The sequence below is a fragment of the Myotis daubentonii genome, chromosome 7 (genome assembly GCF_963259705.1).
Source record: "Myotis daubentonii chromosome 7, mMyoDau2.1, whole genome shotgun sequence".
NCBI classification, from domain to species: Eukaryota; Metazoa; Chordata; class Mammalia; order Chiroptera; family Vespertilionidae; genus Myotis; species Myotis daubentonii.
The window spans coordinates 12950708-12970569 of NC_081846.1; the positions used below are offsets into that span (position 1 = coordinate 12950708).

General features: G+C 45.7%; 1 protein-coding gene across 3 annotated transcripts in view; it reads left to right on the forward strand.

The window, feature by feature from the left end:
• Positions 1–19862, forward strand: part of PARD3B (par-3 family cell polarity regulator beta) — a 917882-nt gene that overhangs the window by 857332 nt on the left and 40688 nt on the right. For 2 of the 3 annotated variants that reach the window (XM_059702879.1, XM_059702877.1), the window contains one exon: positions 7260–7339. In XM_059702879.1, coding sequence (XP_059558862.1) covers positions 7260–7339 — 80 coding nt within the window. Of the gene's footprint in view, positions 1–7259; positions 7340–14093; positions 14182–19862 lie in introns of those variants that run through there. The other variant, XM_059702878.1, reaches the window with a different exon arrangement.

The window sequence follows — 19862 nt, forward strand, 5'->3', positions numbered from 1 at the left end:
ACATCTCAGGACTAATGTACTTCACATTACCAACGAGAATTAACCCATTTTCTTTCATTTCTTTTTGTCCAAATGGAATTTAGTTTCCCTCCAAGTATGTAGCATTCTAGCAGAATGTCTTAATATTAGAAGATGCTCAAAGCCAAGTTCATAACTTTTTAGATGTTTTCATCATGTTGATTCCTTCAAAAATCTTCCAGCCAGACTTGTGGCCACGTAAGAGCAATGTAATTAAAAGAAAGCCTCTGGAAACTGCTCAAAAGTATCTGTCAGGATACCAACTTGAAATGAAAAGCATATTTCCTAAAACTGCATCTAAATTCTTATGCTTTGCATCTTAATCTTATGATGTGTCTGGCAGCATGAAACTCCTATTTTGTAATGGGTCTGAGTAAGACATCTGTAATGAGAACGTTGTATGTAGGTGAATAAGCTGCATTGCAATGCTGCACAGCCTTCCCCTCATAGCAGCTTTTAAATTTCCTCGAGAAAATTGACTTATGGGACGTAAATTATAGCACTGGCAAAAATGTGTCCTAACCCATAGGAACTGGGAAACATGTTAATTTTGAATTGTTTCCACTTTTTATCATCAGACATTTACAGAAATTTTTGTGTGATTTATTCTTTTATTTTTAGTGAATTGTGAAAAAATGTTTGAAAGTGTATTAAATCTTCCCCTCTGCCATTAATCTGAAACTGGGGAATACAGGGGGGTTAAGTGGCCTCTTTAGTACATTGCTCTGTGAAACTGCTGATTCTAGCAATGCCAGGCGAGAAATACATACTAATTTAAGAAACTCTGACTGTAAGCAGCAAGTCCCTTGCTTTTGCAGAAACAAGACGAATCGCTTTATTTTAACAAGCCTCTTAATGCCCCAGACGACAGCAGGCATTGAAGGAATGGAATTGGGAGAACTCCCATGGACTAAAAGCATCTTAATTCTACATTCCTCCCAAACGCCAAACCCACCTCTCGGCTGTCCCGGGCTGTCCTAATCCAGCCAGAGAAGGTGGCCTGCTATGTGCAAAGCACACCCCGCAGCATGAGCTTTCTAAGCTGTTCTGAATAAGCTCTCTGAAGTTCAAGCCAAGCCTAAGTTCTAACATGACAGTGTTGTGGAAAAGACTAGGTTTCTGTTATGGCTTAAGTCAAGATTGTTTCTATCAGAGTTATATGTAGGTCATTAATTTAAAAAAAAAAATACTGCACAATACCAAGTGAAATAAAGAGCTTCTTAAAAAAAAAAACTTAATTGGATCAAAGCCACTGACCTTATTTTTGTGTGTGTGATGAGGGAAATGACCTAATAAGGAGTTCTTCGAGCAGGAACATTTCTGAGCCTTGTTGCACACAGAGCAAGATGGGGAATGAGCTTGCGAGTGCCTGCGCCTGTTCTCTCTCCCTCACTCCCTCCTGAAGTGGCCTGGTTTCCTTGGGACCTACTGACAACTCTTAATTCATTCTTCTCAGGCAGCATCCTGCCTGTGCTTTCCTACCCTCCGTTCACAGATCTTTGCAAGAATCTTTGTACCCAGCACAACAATCTTTATTGCCACCATTTCTGATTGGGGCATTAACATTGATCAAATTACTGGAGGGGATTAGATCAATTATGATCTATCCACCAATGGGATATTAGATAGCCATGACAATTCATGTTTGTGAAATATATCTAATAGCACAGGAAAATGCCAGTTATACATAGTTGGGGGAAAACTCTATGTACCATTAAAATATGTATCTATCTATAAAAGTTAACAGAGGTCATTTTGGGGTGGTTTTCCATAATAATTATTTAGGGAGAAAAAAAACAGTTAAATCTGTTTTTTAAATAATGGATCACAAATTTATTCCCATCATTTCCACCAGCTAACAGTGTGTACCTGAGAGGAAGGACTTTCTCTCCTCTCTGTCTTATAGGACTTAGCACGTGACTCTACTTAGGAGACACTAACAAATATTTATTTACTTAAAAGTATTCATCTCATTTTCTGAGCATGAGAGCATAAGACACTACAACCAGTGGTGGTTGATTTTTTCGAAAACAATAAAGATTTTCAGCACCATAGAGTCTGGCCTTCTCTCCCCATCAATACACCGAAATCACTCTCAATAAAGCACCAATCACTATTTCATTGCCAATTCCAACATACATGGTTGCAGACATTATTAGTCACTGTTCAGTTGCAAAGAACAAAATCCACTCTAGCTAGTTTAAGTAGAAACAAATTTATTGCACCATATTAATGGGCTTACAGAAAACTAGGAAGGCTAAAGGAACAAATTCCTGGGTAAGCTTTCAGGAATCATTTCCCAAGCCACCTTACATAACCACACTGCTGCTGCTCCATACGGGAAGCCACACAACAATGCATATGTCAGGAGCCACCATACTTAGGAAGGTGCCACAATCAGGAAGCCAGCTTTGGTGCCACCAACCCCAAAGCTAGCACTCCACCCCAGAAACTAGCAATGTTTGGTACATCTGCCAAAGTGACTACAGGACAACCAAGCACGCCTTTAGTCACTCCTGCCAGAATATCAGGGTGGTGTAGCTACTGCCTCAATTCTATTTCCCAAATGGCATGGTCTAACTTAAATTATGCCCAGTACGCTGATGGCAAGGGGATTCTGGGAAGGGTAGTCTTTATCTTTCCAGGTGCTGCAATTCAGATTACACTCTTCAAGGATGGAGGGTTTGGTACAGCACGCCAACACGCCATATACATCAGAGACCTTGTCTTACTGAAGAAGCTCTTGAATACTTTTCACTGTGGTCCATTCCCTCCTTCGTGGAATTCTTTCCTCTTGATTTCTAGGATAACAGTCTTTCCTAGTTCTCATCCAGACCAACTACACTTTATCAACCTCCCTCCTGTGTTCAACTTTGTTTGGCCTGCCCCTTAAGTGATAGTTTTTCTAAGAGAATTATTGGTGTTTTCTATTTTCATTGCATGTATTTGCTTCTAGGCTAAATGGTTCCCAAGTCTACATCTCTAAACTAGACTTCTAAGTTGCAAACTTTATACTCAATAACCTATCAAACATCTCCATCAGAGGTCCCAACTCAAGTTCAATATATCTGAGTATTGCCTTCAAAAATCTTCCAGCTGAGCCCTAGCTGGTTTGGCCCAGTGGATGGAGTGTCGGCCTGTGGACTGAAGGGTCCCAAGTTCAATTCCGGTCAAGGGCATGTACCTTGGTTGCGGGCACATCCCCAGTGGGGGGTTGTGCAGGAGGCAGCTGATCGGTGTTTCTCTCTCATCGGTGTTTCTAACTCTCTATCCTTCTTCCTTCCTCTCTGTAAAAAATCAATAAAATATATTTTTTAAAAATATCTTCCAGCCGAACCCATGGCAAGGTAAGAACACTCAGGCCCCTGCATTTGTTCTTCCTTTAGTTTGTCGTGGTGACAGTTATCAAACCCACCTCGTTGGGCATCATTCCACACACATCCCTCCCATTAATCTGATGTCAGTTCTATCGAACTTACCACCTTAGCATCCTTATGTCACTCCCTTTTCTCCATCCTTTTGAATATCCCCTAATTTAAGCCTTTATTATCTCCACATTATGGCAAGCATAACCTCTCTAACCTATAGCTATGGCCTATTAGTTATCACATTGCACTTCTCAAAGGTTTCATTCTCACCTAAATGTAAAAGCAGGTCCCTTGGCATGGCATGTGCTCCTTTAAGACCTGGTCTATGTCTGTATCTCCAGAGTTTGGACTCTGGGGACAGAAAGACCTGATCCTTCTCTCAGATATTCCAGGTACTCATAGCATGACCTTGGGCAACTGCTCAGTTTTCTCATCTGCTAAATGGGGCAACCATTGAGTTATACAGAGCACTGAATGGGCTAATGCAAAAAAATAATAAATAAATAAACTTAGTCTTGTGCTTGACACTCAATAAGTGCCAAATAAAGGTTAAATTGTAATAATAGAAGATGAACTAAATAAATGGAGAAATAGTCCACGTTCTTGGATAAGAAGACTCATTATTGTCAAGGTGTCAGTTAGTCCTAACTTGTTCCACAGATTCAATGCAATCCCAGTCAGAATCCCAGCAAGTTCTATTGTGGATCTAGACAAACTAATTGTAAAGTTTACGTGGAGAGGAAAAAGACCCAGAATAGCCAACACTATTGATAGAGAAAAACCATGTTGGAGGACTGACACTACCCAACACAAGACTTCCATTAAGCTGCAATAACCAAGACTGTGTGCTCTTGGTGAAAGAATAGACAAAGAAATCAACAAAGCAGAGAATCCAGAAATAGACCCACATAAATATCACCACATTATCGTTGACAAGGGAGCCAAGGCCACACAATAGAGCAAGGAGAGTCATTTCAGCAAATGGTGCTGGAACAACTGGATAGCCTCATGCAAAAATAAATAAAATTATGTGCGCAAAGACCTATACCTTCCACAAAAGCAACTCAAAATGGGCCACAGATCTCAATGTTGGCTGTGACTAACATCCTTTTCCTCATAGCATCTGTTTCTTCCTTAACCAAAAGCTTGACATTCCCAGAAAAAAAACAGTGCTTCTTTTTTAAGCCTCCTTGTTGTTGCACTTTTTGTTCCCGCTACTTAGAAGGCCTTTTCCTGCTGCTACTACTACACCCTTCTCCCCTAAAAATCTCCTCCTCCTTCATATTCAAGGTTTAGAGGAGGCTTCAGCACCCGAGAAAGCTGTCTTCAACTCTCCCAGGTGGGCTCTGGTGTCTGGTCCTTCAGACCCTCGCTGCCTCCTTCCTCTGACTGACATGCTAGTGGTGATCTCACTGTATCGTAATCGTTCGCAGGCCTGTCTCCTCTGCATTCAAAGCAACAAGGAGAGCCAGCCCCTGCTTCTGCTTCTCGCTTTGAACATAATGCCTCGCGTGGCATTAGGATGCAGTAGGTGCTCAGTAATCTCTAACTGAATGATTGCCTTAAAGATGTTGTGACTTTAATAGAGAAATACATTAAATATATACACAGTTGATAAAGAACAATAATTTTTTATGTAAAGAATGGCATCCATCTTTTGAAGCCTAACTCATGTTCTTCTACTTTCATGATTTTTTTTCCTAACACCTTCAAGTGTCATCTGTGCTACTTTTAGTAGCATCCTGAATGGGCCTGGACCATAGAGGGTCCTACAGCATCCTTTATTTCTGATGCTTGTTTTCCCAAAAAGACTGAAATTTCCTTCAGGATATGGATCACCCTATGCTTTATAGGATCTAGTATGCTGGTAGCTCACCAGATACCTGGGGCACGGGGGGGGGGGGGGGGGGGCGGGTGATACCTCCTGGAGACACCAGAATGCTGACTGTCATCATCAGGCTGGCCCATTTTAGACATTTTTGCTGAAAGTATCAACTGGGAATTTTGTGGCCCCAAGAAAAAGATCAGTTGTAAATGTCTACAGCCACATTAGGGAGACAGAAGCATAATCTTTCCAACAACCACAATTATAGTAATCATCTTTAACATAGTTTTGTATTTATGTTAATTCTTCCTCCATAAAAAAAAATAAGTTGAAAACAAAGGAAACCTTAGTTGGGAGTGGCTGGTGACAACACTTCTATCCTTTGCTGCTTTTTCTGTGCCATTTATCCCCTGTCTGTTCGACACCTCTGCCCTTGCCTCTGGCCTTCGTTAGAGAGGTCCATGTTAAACCCTCTCTCTGCAGTTCTTGTAATCTAGGGAGCTCGCTGGGTCTCTCAGGTAAGTCCAGCCACTCCTGTTCTAGGTGTTGGCGAACTATGAAGAGGTTTTGTAGGATCCACTCTGAAGGGTCTCCTGTAATCAATAAACACCAGGAGTAGTCTTTCCTACTCTACCTGAGTGTCTACACTTGCTTTGCAACACCTCCCCAACAAACCCTCCCTACACACACAGCCCACACTGGGATGCTGGTGTTATAGAGAGCTAGGACATTGGATAGGAAGAAAATAACTTCCAGGTGCAGTACCACCTAGAAAAAGTTCTCCTACTGACCTGGACACTGCCACTTCCTGTGTTTCACAGCAAACTCCCCCTTCCCCCCAAAATAACAGCCCAGGTCCTCTATTTACCCCTTTCATGCCCATTATGCAAAGGCGACCTCGCACAAGGGCAAGCACATGAGTGGCCCACAAAGCCACATGAACAAGTGAGGAATTGGCCACTTAACAAGTACTTTTAGATTTTTTTAAATTAATATTTTTAGAGAGAAAGAGAGAGAGAACATCAATGTGAAAGTGAACCGATAGGGCGGGAATCGAACTGGCAGCCTTTCGGTGCACAGGATGACGCCCAATCAACTGAGCCACACTGGCCAGAGCAACAGGTACTTTGACATCCCTGTAAGTGTCCATCCTGTTTTTAGTCGGTATAGTGGGTACGGAAGGAATATAGAAAGTCTTTAGATTCATGGAACTAACACACTTTATTGAGAAACTACCAGGACAGTTCCTGCCCTTCAGAGTTTCAGAGGCTGACAGAAGAGGCCCGGAGAGAGGTGAACACAGGAATACACAGGAAAGGAGGAAAAACAATAAAGACCAGCACTAGCTAGAAAGCAGTTAATCGCTTCCCTTTGGTTGCTCATAAGTGAGGGGACTAAGTGAGAGGGAAGCGGGCTTCATGGAAGCCTTGGAGCACACAGCTGGCCGTCACCAACACCTGCTGCTAAAGAAGGGTGTCATTGACAAGGTGCTTTGCAAAATACAGTCCCTGTCACAGCCAATAAGAGCCTGAGGAGACATGATGACTAAATGTAATATGGGATCCTGGAACAGGAAAAGGCATTAGGTAAAATCTGAACAAGCTGTGGGCTGTAGTTAACGATAATGTATCAATATTGATTCATCAATTGTATTTTAATCTGGCGTGTTAGTAACAGGGAAACTGGGTATATGAGAACTCTGTACTACTCAATTTTTTGGACGTCTAAAGCTGTTATAAAAATGAAAGCCTAGTTTTCTTTTTTGCTTTTAAAAGTGTTCTTACAGCCTACAGGTTACCCCTGGCACGGTGACAGGAAGGAGTCAGTTTGACAATGACCCTTTTTGGAAAGAAGTGACTTTGTTGTTAAATGCCGTGCTTGTGGCTTGATCGTCAGTGCGCATAGCGACACCGAGCCCCTGCTGCTTTCCCGGGGTGGATTTTGGCAGGCGGCGGAGGCATTTGTGCACTGATTATAATTCTGAGATGCATTGTCAGTAACTGGGGTGCATAATGGATCTTCATCTCTAATTACTCTTCTCTCCACAGGTGTCTGGAAAGGGTCCAGATGGGAATGCGCACAACCTCCGCTTCGAGGGGATGGAGAGGCAGTACGCATCCTTACCCAGGTACCTCCCCGGCGGGTCTCTGTCACCCACTCCCCCACAAGTACAGTCTTCCTTTCAGTCTACACAAGCTAGAAGTCTGGCTCTGAGGTAGGGAATATGTTGTAATTTTGCCTCGCTGCCATTTGCTGCAGCCACAGTGCCATCTTCACAACTGTGCTAATAATTGAAACACTTGTGGGTTACTTTTTAGGGGAAGAGAATAGTATATCATTGCAATGGAACATGTCAGCAAGAATATTGGATGCGGAATGGAAACCCTAAGCCATTGCTATAAAAGTGGTATTGAACACCCTACACCCAGCTTAGAGGCAATACAACAGTAAATCCCTGTGCTCGCAGGTCCCTACGAGGAAGGGCAGGCCGACCTTTACCTCGGAGCCCCATGTGGGTGTCAAAAAGCAGGCGAGAAATGTGAACCTGGGAAGGCGTCCTTTGCTTGAGTTAGAATCTGACCGTGTTCTTTAGGCAATAAGCAAATATCTGTGAGAGGCAGGGGCGCGGCGCGGGAACGGGAGCGAGAACTGCGTGGGAAAAGTCCGTCCAGCGACTCCGGCCTAACGCGATCCACCGAGGCCGTAACTGGACACCCTGAAAATGAGACACGGTTCTCAAAGGTCGGCGCTCTTATCTGTGAGATGAGGAATAATTTTAGTCTGCTCTCGGCGCACATGACAAAGAGGAAACCTTTCCAAAGAGGCATCACAGTGCAGCCACTCAGGGAGTTCAGTGAGTTGGGAGTGTGAGAATGCGTGAGCTGGGGGGCTGGGGGGTGGGGAGGGGGGAGAGGAGGGGAGGGGAGCCAGGAAAGGTCAGGGACAGCCAGAAAACTGACATGCTGCAGTGTCTCCTTTAGCAAAAAGAGGAGGACCCCAGGTGGAACTGACCATCAGGGCCGAGCTGCGAAAGTGCTAACTCAGAACTGGAGGTGCCGTTTAGTTGTGCATTGGTTAGACTTCCGTGTGTAAATTCATAACAACTCATAACAAAAGAACCTCCTGAAAGTTATACAAGGCATAGCCTAAGTGACCGTCCGCCCTTATCCATAGTATGTTGATTGTCAAACGTAATAAAATCTCAAGTCACACAGAGAACCAGTTTTTGACACGGATTAGGCAGGATACCCCACATACAGGAATTTAGAAGCTTCTGTGCCACTAGGTTTTTTATTCCCTGCTTTGCTTTTTTTTATATTTTGTCTCACAGTTTTCCCATCCTTGGTTTCCTTCCTCTCCCTACTTTCCCCTGGCCTCGTGTCTTGTTTTCATTTAAAAAAAGATGGAAGTCGTCTCCAAAAGTTGTTTTAAATATAAAATTTCTGGCTTTCAGTGTTGAAGTGTATGGAAATTGTGGTTAAGGCAGATGGAAAGTAGTATGTTCTTGTGAGAGGGAAGAAAAAAGGGGAAAACTGGAAGCAGTTTAACATCTTCCTGGCCAACCTGAACTCAGACTGAGGCAATGGAGTTTTGGGTACAAATCAAAAACCGAAAGAACATTGAAAAGCCTATAAATTTCAGTCACTCTTTCATTCCCCACCTACCTCTGGCTCCTCTATTCGGTATCAGCCCTGAGAACATGCAGACTGGAGACACAGTGAGTCCATCCTTAGTGAGTCCTTCCAGTCTAGGACGGGAAGCCGCAAATCACTTTCCATGCCGGTGCTACCAATGCCCAGATTCCTCATGATGAACATGAAGTCCTCTGAATCTCCAACTTCTATGTATTGTTATTGTAAGCCCCGAAGTACTCCATCATGAATCGCCACACATCTATTTCAGGATGGCACACTGCGGAGGGCGTTTTCTGACGAAGGCGATGCATTCATGATGTGGGTGGCTCTGGAGCCATCACACATGTAGGAATTGATAAAATCCCGCCTGCCCCGAGAGTATCACTATGGCTGGATGCGAGCATCGTAGGCGGAAAACAAACGGGCCAACAGTCCACTCGCCACAAGCACCAGGGTGGGCGATCAGCTGCCTGAGCAAGCAGACCTCTGGAGCTACCTGGCAACCAGGTTGCCGTGATGGAGAATGGATAAGGCTCAGACAAACGCACGAGATCCCTCTCCCTGGTTTCTAAATGGGAGGGGGCTCAAACTGGAGATGCCATCTCAATATCTAAAAGGAAGATGCTCTAATCCTTGGGCGGCGGGGATGGGGGAGGGGGGCTCCTTATTTACCCAACAAGCAGAATGCAGAGGCAGCGGCTGCCCTGCCGGCTTCTGAGAAAGTGGAGATTCCGCTGAGTGCCCGCAACATTTCCCCTGGTTTCCTGGTCTCCCGGGCCCTGGAGATGTCACTGTCCACTAATGGGGTCCCACCAGCCCCACGGCTCTCCCTTCTGCGGGCAGAGTTTGGAGAGCCCCTCCTTGTAGCATCAGATCCCCTCTTTGTCACAGCAGCAGGAAGCTTTGGCATATTTATGGAGTTAAATCTTTAAATGAAAGTAGGAATGATTCTATCAATAGGAAGTCAGTGGCCAACCTTATAGGTCAGTGGTTGGCAAACCACGGCTCGCGAGCCACATGAGGCTCTTTGGCCCCTGGAGTGTGGCTCTTCCACAAAATACCACGTGCGGGCGCGCACGTACAGTGCGATTGAAACTTCGTGGCCCATGCGCAGAAGTCAGTATTTTGTGGAAGAGCCACACTCAAGGGGCCAAAGAGCCGCGTGTGGCTCGCGAGCCGCAGTTTGCCGACCACTGTTAATATGCTACTGCTGGGTTTGTTTCCGGTGTTGTTTGTGGATGGTTTTCATGGGAGCTTTGAAGACAAACTCCATAATGTTGATTTATATGTCAAATGTGGAGCCATCGGCGCAGAGACAATGCTTCCCAGTGGACATATGGGGGGGAGCCCAGGTGAAGGGGCACCCCACTATGCTTTCACGGAGCTGTCACGTTAAAGGAGGCCCGTGCAGCCGCTGCCAGGCTAAATGGCACTTCACAAAATTAAACCAGAGCCCTGGCCAGTCCAGGAAAAAGACAAGTCCTCGCATAGTAGTTCTGAGGTTGCCTGAGGCTAAGGCTAAGCGATGTTAAGTGTTATTGTTAAGCCATGTTAAGCCTTCTGCCTTGGAAGAAAAATGGCTTTATTTCTTTTCTCCTGGGGGTGTTGCTTTGGAAAGCAGAGCATGGTTGTAATACAGCCTCGTTAGCAAACACGGGCTTTTACCAGGGTCCGTGTTTTACTATCCTGTCCAGCCCCCAGTTTTTTATGGAAGTAAACAGCATGAAGAAAGCATCCCCTTATCCTTGCCTGACACAAGTTATTACTCACCCTGGGTGAGTAGGGAAGGGCTGTTTCCCAGGCCGCAATAACAGGCGAGCATTAATGTATGTATTTTTGCAAACAGCTTCTTTTTCATGGCAGCCTCCCAGCCCCTCTCGGATCTCCTGGCCCCATTCTGATTGCACAGGCTTCCTCCTGGCCAGTCCCTCAGCAGGGAACTCTACTCTCCCACCCCTAGCCTCCGTCATTCCCACCAGGCCCATCGCCGGCCCCACGGGACCCCATTGTCCCTCCTCTGCAGATGGCTCAGTGCATCAGCCTGTGACACTGCACTTCTGGGCTTGTCATCGAGTGCTGAGCCCTAAGGAGTGAGCCAAAAGGCACCACATCTCTTCTGTGGTCCTACCCACGTGGGCGGTGAAAGGTTGCCGGAGAAACTCATAACACTGTGTTCATGGACTTCACTACAAGACCCACATTACCCAGCCCCAGCTGGGCCCCTGCTGCTGGCCAGGGCCCTTTAGCCGTGCTGTCGACTCCCCTGATGGTCCCACAGTGGCTGCTCCCGTTAACTCCTGTGGAGAGGACCAAGGCCCCCGAGCCCAATCTCTAGAGATGACCTCACTTCCTTTTCTTTATGACCTTGAAATAGTCAACATTAGCTTCTCAACTGCTGTGTCCTGCACTGCAGATTCCCTGTGTCTTCATTAACACACAGGCCCTGAGCAGAGACGATGACGACAGGACTTGGAGTCAGGCCATAGTTATAGCCCCAGCCATCACTCTCACCTGTGTGACCTTGGCTCATGATCTAACTGCTCCAGGCTCAGTTTTTCCATCTGTGAACTGGGGATGACCTTAGGGCCTCTGTGTAGTGCTGGTGTGAGTGTTAAGTACAATAATATAAGCAGAACCCTCAGTGAAGAGCCTGCCTGCCATATTTTAAGGACTTGCTTTAATATTGTTAGCTCTCTTTCATTTTATCTCTGGGGAAGATGTGTTCCTTTCCTTAAGGCGTCAAACCCATACAGTAGAGCTCATTCTCACTGGCTTCTTGGGGACCCTGTACCCACAACTACCCCTCTTGCCTACATCTTCAAGCACCTTGGCCGTTGCTTTACTTCCCCTGCCTACTACTGTGCATGCAGAGGCTCAGCCGCACAGTTTGCTGAGAATCCCACGGCGCGGAGAAGGAGAGAGCTAATAACTGTGCGAGGTATAACTTAGGCTGAAGGATTAGCCGACTCTGAGAAAGAACCAGTAGTCCAGATGGTCAGGGGCAAGAGGACATGTCAAGCTGAGACGATCTGAACATGCTGTGCTATGGACACGCTAGGAGACAGCACTTCTTTTAGATGGAAGTTCCTATAATGGGTACAGGATGCGGACCCAGGTCTAGGCAAGAGGTCATGGCCTGTCCAACAAGATTCAGTTCAGGCTTAGGATGCCCCCGGTGTGGAGACCATATCCAGTGCGAGTTAGCCAGGAGGGCCGAACGGGACGCGCTAGCTCCCAGGACACATATGGTGTGGGAGAAGCACTCTGTTTACTGGTGGGAGGAAGTGCTGAGACGCTGCTAAGATCCTCCTGTCGGCTCAGGACTGGGCAGCACCGACCATGCTGCTCTAATGCCTCATAGCCACGCAGGGCTCGGGGGGCAGACTCACCCCATGAACTTGATCTAGTCCATCAGAGAAAACGAAGACCCTCCCTCAACCTCCCTTTCTCCTTCATTTCCACGTTTCCTACTTTAGGAAAAAGTGGCCTATGCCTGTCGGCTCTATTTCCTCACCACCCACGGACACTCTATCTCTTGCCCCAGGCTTCTGCCTGCCAGTGATGCTTCCCGCTGATCCCACCTCCAGCCCTTTCCTTTATGTAGACTCTTTCTGAGCAGCCTCCTCCATTCCTACAGATTCAGTTCTCATCACCATGACATTGCAAAATGAACCTGGCTAACCTTCTGTCTCATTCTTCCTGTGGCCCCAGTTACAACTGTCTGATTGGCCTATCCATCCCTTCCTTCCGAGATACTTCAAAGCCCCCATGCAAAGTTGAGCCTCCCTCAGGTCTGCTTCGTTTTAGCTTCCATAATGTCTGTTGGCACCTTTCCTGTGTCACTGAAAATACCCTGAGTTAGATTATGATTCTTCACTGTCCCTTTCCACCCCATTGGATTTATAAATCCCTGGAAATAAGGATTGTCTTTTGTACCCATCAGCTTTTACACCCAGCACCAGGACCTAAACTAAGACCATGGACATAATAACAGTAGGTTTTTAATACATTGGTTTACAGATGAGGATAGATTTGTCTTTATATAAGTAAGTTATAGGAAAGAATTCCTCCCAAGCTTTCTTGACTATTTCAGGGCACTGTTTTTCAATATTAGTATTGATTTTTCATGAGGACATATTTTTTCCCCTAGGATCAATAAAAGTTTTAGTGCACCCTCATTATATACCAGGCACTGTTCTAAATGCTTTATATCTACTGACTGACCTTATGCTCACAGCAACGCTATGACTCAGTAGCAAACCTGTCATTGTCCCCATTTCATATGCAAGAACACAGACATAGGGAAAGGAAGTAAAATTGCCCAAGTTCAACAGCTAGAAACAGCAGAGCTGGGATTTGAACCCAAGCAGTCCGGCTGCAGGTTTGTACATTTAACCTCTGAGACTAAGGTTATCCAGCTCTGAGTCAGATCCAAACTCTGCAATTATCACACTCCCTTCATTTCATACTCCTCCTCTGTCTTTCTCACTAAACTGTAAGTGCTTTTGAGGACAGGGGCTCTGTCTTATTCATCTTTGTATATGACACAGACATTACTAATATACAGGTTAGGTAATGCCTTTCCACCGTCTCTGTAATGCTGTCATAAAATCAATTCTTTCCCATTCCCTCGAGTCCTTCCCTTGAAATATGAACAGTTTAATGTGTAATTGCTAGATGAACATTAAGCAATATACTTTGCCTACCAAAAAGAGACTCCTGTTTTGTTAGAACACTCCCGAGAGATGAGAAAGCAGTATCTGCAAATTGGTGCTTTGGTTCTTTAAGATTAGGAATAATCTCTACCAGGAAGAAATAAAATGATGACAAATTTTCTGGTGGAAACCTTCATGACACCCCCCGGGGTGAGAGACGCTCTCTCCCAGACTGATGTGAGACGGAGGCCTGCGGAGGCTGTGCGGCTTCCCGTCCTGGAGTCGCTCTCACCCGTGTTATGTAGTCACTTGAACTTCTGACGCAGCCTTAACTTGGCTGTATCATGAGAAGCAGCATCCCAGAACTGAGTTCTGGTAGAAAGAGCAACCTTAGGAGGAGCAGACAGCGTATGCTTGCTGCCTAAGAACCTAAAATACACTAGCTTTCTAAGCGCGTTCCCAGTGTTGTGATATTGGGTGGGATGGTGTTCAGATCAGAGGAACGAGCCGTAAGAATGTGCTTCTGCTGTAACGTTTCGGTTGGTTCGTGTTGTCGGTTTCAGCTTTCTTCCCTACATATGCTCTTGCCCAGCCCCAGGAGGACTCCAGGCCCACGTGTGCAGCTGACTTTGAAGTTCGCAGCGTGCACAGCACCTCCTCCTTGAGAACATCTTGTCTGGGTCCCCTCTGCGTCCTTGGTTGTCATTGCCTCGCAGCTCCAAGACACTCGCCCTCTCTCGTGCATCACATTCTTTTCTCCATTTAGCCTCCGCTCTGCTCATGGCTGTTGCGTTTTCCATGGCCAACTTGGCATTGTTTTTATGACACTTGCTAAGCAGGTGGCAGTGACATTCGAGTTCTGCAAAGATATCCACCAGTGCCCAGGCCTGGCCTTGGCTGAAGCGAACCTAGACAGTGATAAAATGACTTCGATGAGAACTTGAACAGTCAGCACACTGGGCGTCTCTGTGTGTGTCAGGTGTGGGCAGGGTTTGGCCATCTGGGCCCGGAGAAGCTGACAAAGTCCCCACACTGCCTAATTGAGTGCGTCTCTCTGCCACGAGGCCAGTGTGACAAGTAAGGTGCTTCATGCGAACATGCGGACCGCTCCTTGCAGTCAAGGCTGGATTTGAGGTCACTGCAGCTAAAAGTAGTCCTTGTCCCCATGTCTCCAGACAGGGGCCTGTCACCCTTCATCTGATACGGCGAATCGTGGCCAGTCTCTCTGACACCTTCCGGGTGGCACAACTTTATCTGAACAGCCCTTTCTTGCCGTGAAAAGCCACCTTTCAGAGCTCAGGGCTGCGGCTGCTGCTCTGACTTTGCAGGAATGTGAAGGCAGCTGAGGAGCTTGTCTAGATCGCATCTCCCGCACCCGCATGTGACAGAGTTTAATGCCTCTTGAAGTTCAGTGACACTCTTCGCCCACCAGAGCCAGCTTCTCCTCCTTGCTCCTCGGGCTCCCGTATTGGAAATCTCGTCCCTGCTTCCCTGCCCTGTGGAGTCAGCTGCCTGCTGGACCGGCCTCTCTGACACCACCTCCCTCTTAATGCGGAGGACACGATGATGAATTAGCAGCGATTGAATTCTTTGTGAGATTAAGATGTCTCCATTGTCAACTCAAACTTCCTGAAAAATGCAAAAAGCCCTCGCGTGTAATAGTGCCTTCAGATGCCGAACAGCTGAGATCAGGGGGTTAATGCTGCTGCCATGTCGTTTTTATGTCACTTAGTTCCTCTGATAAAAGTCCATTTTAATAACACTTTTCATCATTTCCTCCTAGGCAATATATCCTTGATGCCAGTTAGAATATTTGATATTAATTATTCAATTGAAGGCCTCCATTATGAGTTTAGCTAGAATATTAGTGATTTAAAACATGTTAGGACCCATTACAGGACTGATGTCCCCAAAATAATTTTAACTAACTTTGATAGACCACATATGTTAAATTCCATACATTCTTACTTTTCCCTCATTTTCCATAGAAAATTCTAAATACTACATGTTTGCTTGTTCAGTACTCTTTTAGAGGCAGAGTGTGTGCCTGCTATTTTAAGAACGCCAGATCTGACACTACCTTGAACTTGAAACGTGTTACATTCGGTAGGCTGACTTCCATGCTTTCCCTCCTGCACACATTTCAGGAGCTTTAGCATTTATTTCCCACTTCTCCAGCCAAGAGGAAAGGCTGCTTTGTGCGTAGGCAACTGCTCAGATTTGAGGGTTGCTCTGCACCTAATTTCTCACGCTCTTTGGCTATTCTGGAAGTTTTCCTGGTGTATCCTCATCCTGCCCTCTGTGCCTCCAAAAGCTCGTACACGAGGGTCATTGCTGTGAGTTTCTGGACTGGGCTGCACTGTTTGCATGGCCCACCCCTCATGCTGCACCCACCTCCTCTGTCTCCATCTCCCCAGCCCTTTGTGCCTGTCCCATGACTCGTGTCCCATGACTCGTGTCCATGGGGATTTGCTGTCCCCAGATTTGTCCTCCGGCCAACCAACTGCAGGCAGAGACACTGAATAAACCGAATACATTAGCTCATGATACTCTCTGGTGTGTATGTGTTTAGGAGGCTGGTGTTGTATGATTGTATAAAATGCCATTTCATCACTAAAACAGACAGGCATCTTGGATGAAAAGCGAGTGCATCCCCAAATGCGTGAACACATGATGTTATTCAACAAGAATATCTAAGAGTAAAATCGCTGGGTGGAGTTTCCATTTTCATGAACCCAAATCTGCATGTAGATGGTTTCAAAGATGTCATGTTTACTCCTAATCTGTCCAATTATACTTGGAGAGAAAATCAAGCCACGAACAATTAGAGCAACGGAAGTAAGAGGAGTATTGTAAATGCACTGAGTCCCTCCCATGGGCTAGGTGTGTTATGTGCATCGCCTCATTGATCCTCACCCTCTAACTGCATAGCGGTCATTATGACGGCTGTCATTCACAAAAGAAAAATATCCATCCTCCAAGTGGCACCCAAACAAGAATTCAAACTCAGTTCTCTATGAGTTTTATTTCACTGTGTGCTGCCCTGAACACAGACAGTTTAGGGAGAGGCTGGACGACATCAGCTTTTTCTTGAGTAGCATGAGTTCATGGGAAGAAAGACAGCTTAGACCATGTTAAAAACACATCCGTGTTCATTGTCTTTTAGAGCTCAAAGAACATGAAAAATGTTCCAACCTAGAGGTGGTGAAAAAGTAATAAAACACAGTAAAGAGAACAGTAGGGAAGTCATGGAGGAAAAGAAAAATACTCTAGAAGTTTGCCACTTTTATTCTTATATCACTGTGAGATGCTTTCCCTAAGTGAAAACAAGATGGCCACCTTTTCCTCACGACTAAGAGGATGTACATGGCTCTGCCTAGGGCTTTGCAGGCATAACCGTTACACCCCCGTGTGCATGGCCCCGGGGTGCACTGCACCTAATTTCTTTGAGGGTTGCACTCTGCACTATCCTTCCACAGAAACACTTGCAATGGGGCATGCAGGTAGCCACTAACACTTGTTTGGCATCTAATTATGCTCCAAGAACTCCGGTGGGCCCTTTAAATATGTCACCTCATTTCTAGTAACAATCCTGGGTATTATTATCCCTATATTATGGATGAAGAAACTGAGGCTGAGAGATGCAAAGTGGTATGGCCAAGACTGCACACAGAGTAATAGGGGGCACTTTGAATTCAGTCCAGCTCTTCCCAATCCGGAAACCTGCAGAATCTCCATGAATCAGGTTGTCTTGTGCTAGGTTGGCTGTAATCAGGTAGAAGTACTCGGTGACCATCCTGTACTGCAGCAGCTCTCGCTGTGTCCACCCCCAACCCATGCATGTGCGCATACACACACACACACACACACACACACACACATCTCTGCAATATGTAACTGCAGGACATTAAAATGCAAAAACCCCTAACAGGCATTCAAAATTACTAAGAACCACAGAGCTCCCCTGAACACATGTACTAGTAAACACCCACTTCCTTCCAGCCGAAATATCTTTTAAACAGTGCTCTTTTTTAAAGACTGCCTCTTTGTTATGCTGGTGTTTAAAAAATATATAGCCGTCGGTTCCACTTCAGCAATTTTTGTAGCCAGGAAAGTATTGTTGCTCCGTTCACATATAGTCCCTGGCAGATCCTCGGGGGACGTGGCTGGGATGTACGTGCCAGAAAACTGTGGAGGGATGGCTTTTATAGACTCTGTTGCTTCAAGTCCAGAGAAGAGAGCTTTGGCAGTCAGTGACCATGGAGGTGCCATATGAACCCATCTGTGCCCTGGATTTCATGTGACACGGGCCCCATGACCTCCGTCCTTGTGCCAGGAAACACCTTGGTCCAGCTCCATTATTTCTCGCAAAGGCAAACATTTGTGGTACAAATGTGGGAAGGGGTGGTACGAATAGAACCACATCCAGAATGTGTTCCTGCCTATATTCCAAGTCTTCAATTAAGCCTGGATAGAAGTGGTTGGGGTTGGTCCCAACAGAGGGTTGTGCCGCTCCACAATTAGCAAGACTGACCCTCATGGCTGGACACGGAATGGCATGTTAAATAGGTGGGAACCTGGCAATTCCCATTGGCCACTCTCCACCAACAATACGCTCTGGGGCATCATTAGCAGCCTTTGAACTTGGCCATTGCTTGAAAGTGAAGACAGGGCGTTGAGTGCTCAGATAAGGTTTCTGCCCACTAATTGCTTGCGTGTAGCCGAGGCAAATGCAGACCCGTTTTCAGAAATGATAGTGTCTGACAGCCTGGTTCGTGCAGTGTACTGGAAAGAGCTTAATTGTTGCAGCAGAGGCTTAAGATGGAAAATAAGCACGCCGAGCTATTTTGAGAAGGAACTCGCCACGGTGAACTTTTCCTGCTGGAAACAATCCTATAAAATCAGGATTAGAATTTGTGCTGGGTCACTTTCTACTGTTCTGTTGGTGCCTTTGACAATATATGCTGGATGGCCTACACTGTGCAATACCCTTTTACAGTTTTTTTCCAACATCAGAATCAGGTCCCTATACAAGACAGAGCTTCTAGATGATGTTTTGTATGAGTAATTTCCAGATGCATTAATGTGTAATGTGGCCACAATAAAGTGACGGCTGACTTCTGCGGGTTACCTATAGACAGGTCACTTATGTTATCACCTTATCAATAGCTTGAATTCCTCAGTTTGTCCTTTTTCTGGTCAGTCATTTCCTATCTGATTTTTTTTTATTCAGGTCAGTCCTGAATGGTTCAGAGTAAATTGTGCAACTTTATTAGCCTGAACAGATGAGCTAGAAAAGTCGCATATCTTTTCTACTTTCTTCATTCAGCAACTCTTCACTGACTGCCTACCAAGTTCAATATACTCTGTAGGCCTTGAGGATACAATAATAAGCCCACAAGACAAAGCTCTCTACTGTGGGTCTTATATGCAGTGGAAGGTATAGTCATTGTACGGTCACAAAGTAAACATAAAATTGCAACTCTGCCCATTATGAAAAAGGAGAGATATGTCATTCAAGAAAATACGGGAAATTGAACTAAATCAAGGCAGGGAGTGAGACTTGAGCTATGGTCTAATGGAGGTTAGAAAGAAGAAATAATTAATATTCCAAACAGAGAGAGCACATGCACAGGCCCTGTGGTGGAGAGAGCCTGGTGACGGGGAGACTGAGGGAAGGCTGTGTGGCTGGGACAGAGACCGCGAGGGTAGAGCGGGAGAGGTAGGTGGAAGGCAGGTCATGGGTGGGTAAGTGAAGGATGTTTATGTATATTCCAACACTAACTAGAAACCAGATGGCTTTTAAGCAGAATAATGTCATGGTGAGATTGTGTTTCAGTTATTTTTTCTAGCTGCAGGCTGGAGAATAGAGTGGAGGGAAGCTGGAGTGGGTGCCCACCAGTTCAGAGATCATTGCTGTCCTTCCTGTGAGAGATGTTGGTAGGGTGTACAAGGGTGGCGGTGATGATAGTAGAGTTGGAAAGAGATGGTGGAGAGAACTGACAGTGATGATGATGGGTTGCATGTGGAGGTGTAGGGGATAAGGAAAGCCAGGTGTCAAGAATGAACGCACACCCAACAGCTGGGTGGTGGTACCCTTCCCCAAGGAAGGCAATGCTGGCAGAGGATTAGGTTTGGAGAGAGGCTCGTGAGTATGGCTTGAGAGGTGTTAGATTTGAGGTGCCCTTCAGACTTCCAGAAGGAGCCCCAGAAATGTGGAGTCTTTTACTCCAAAAGTTCAGAAAGAGGCAGATGATCAGGGCAAATCGCACAGGCCTGGCTGCCGGTCTGTGGTTGTGACATGTCTTCACTGCTTATGTGGACAGCAAAGTCTTATCTCTCACTGTCTGTGTAATTTCAT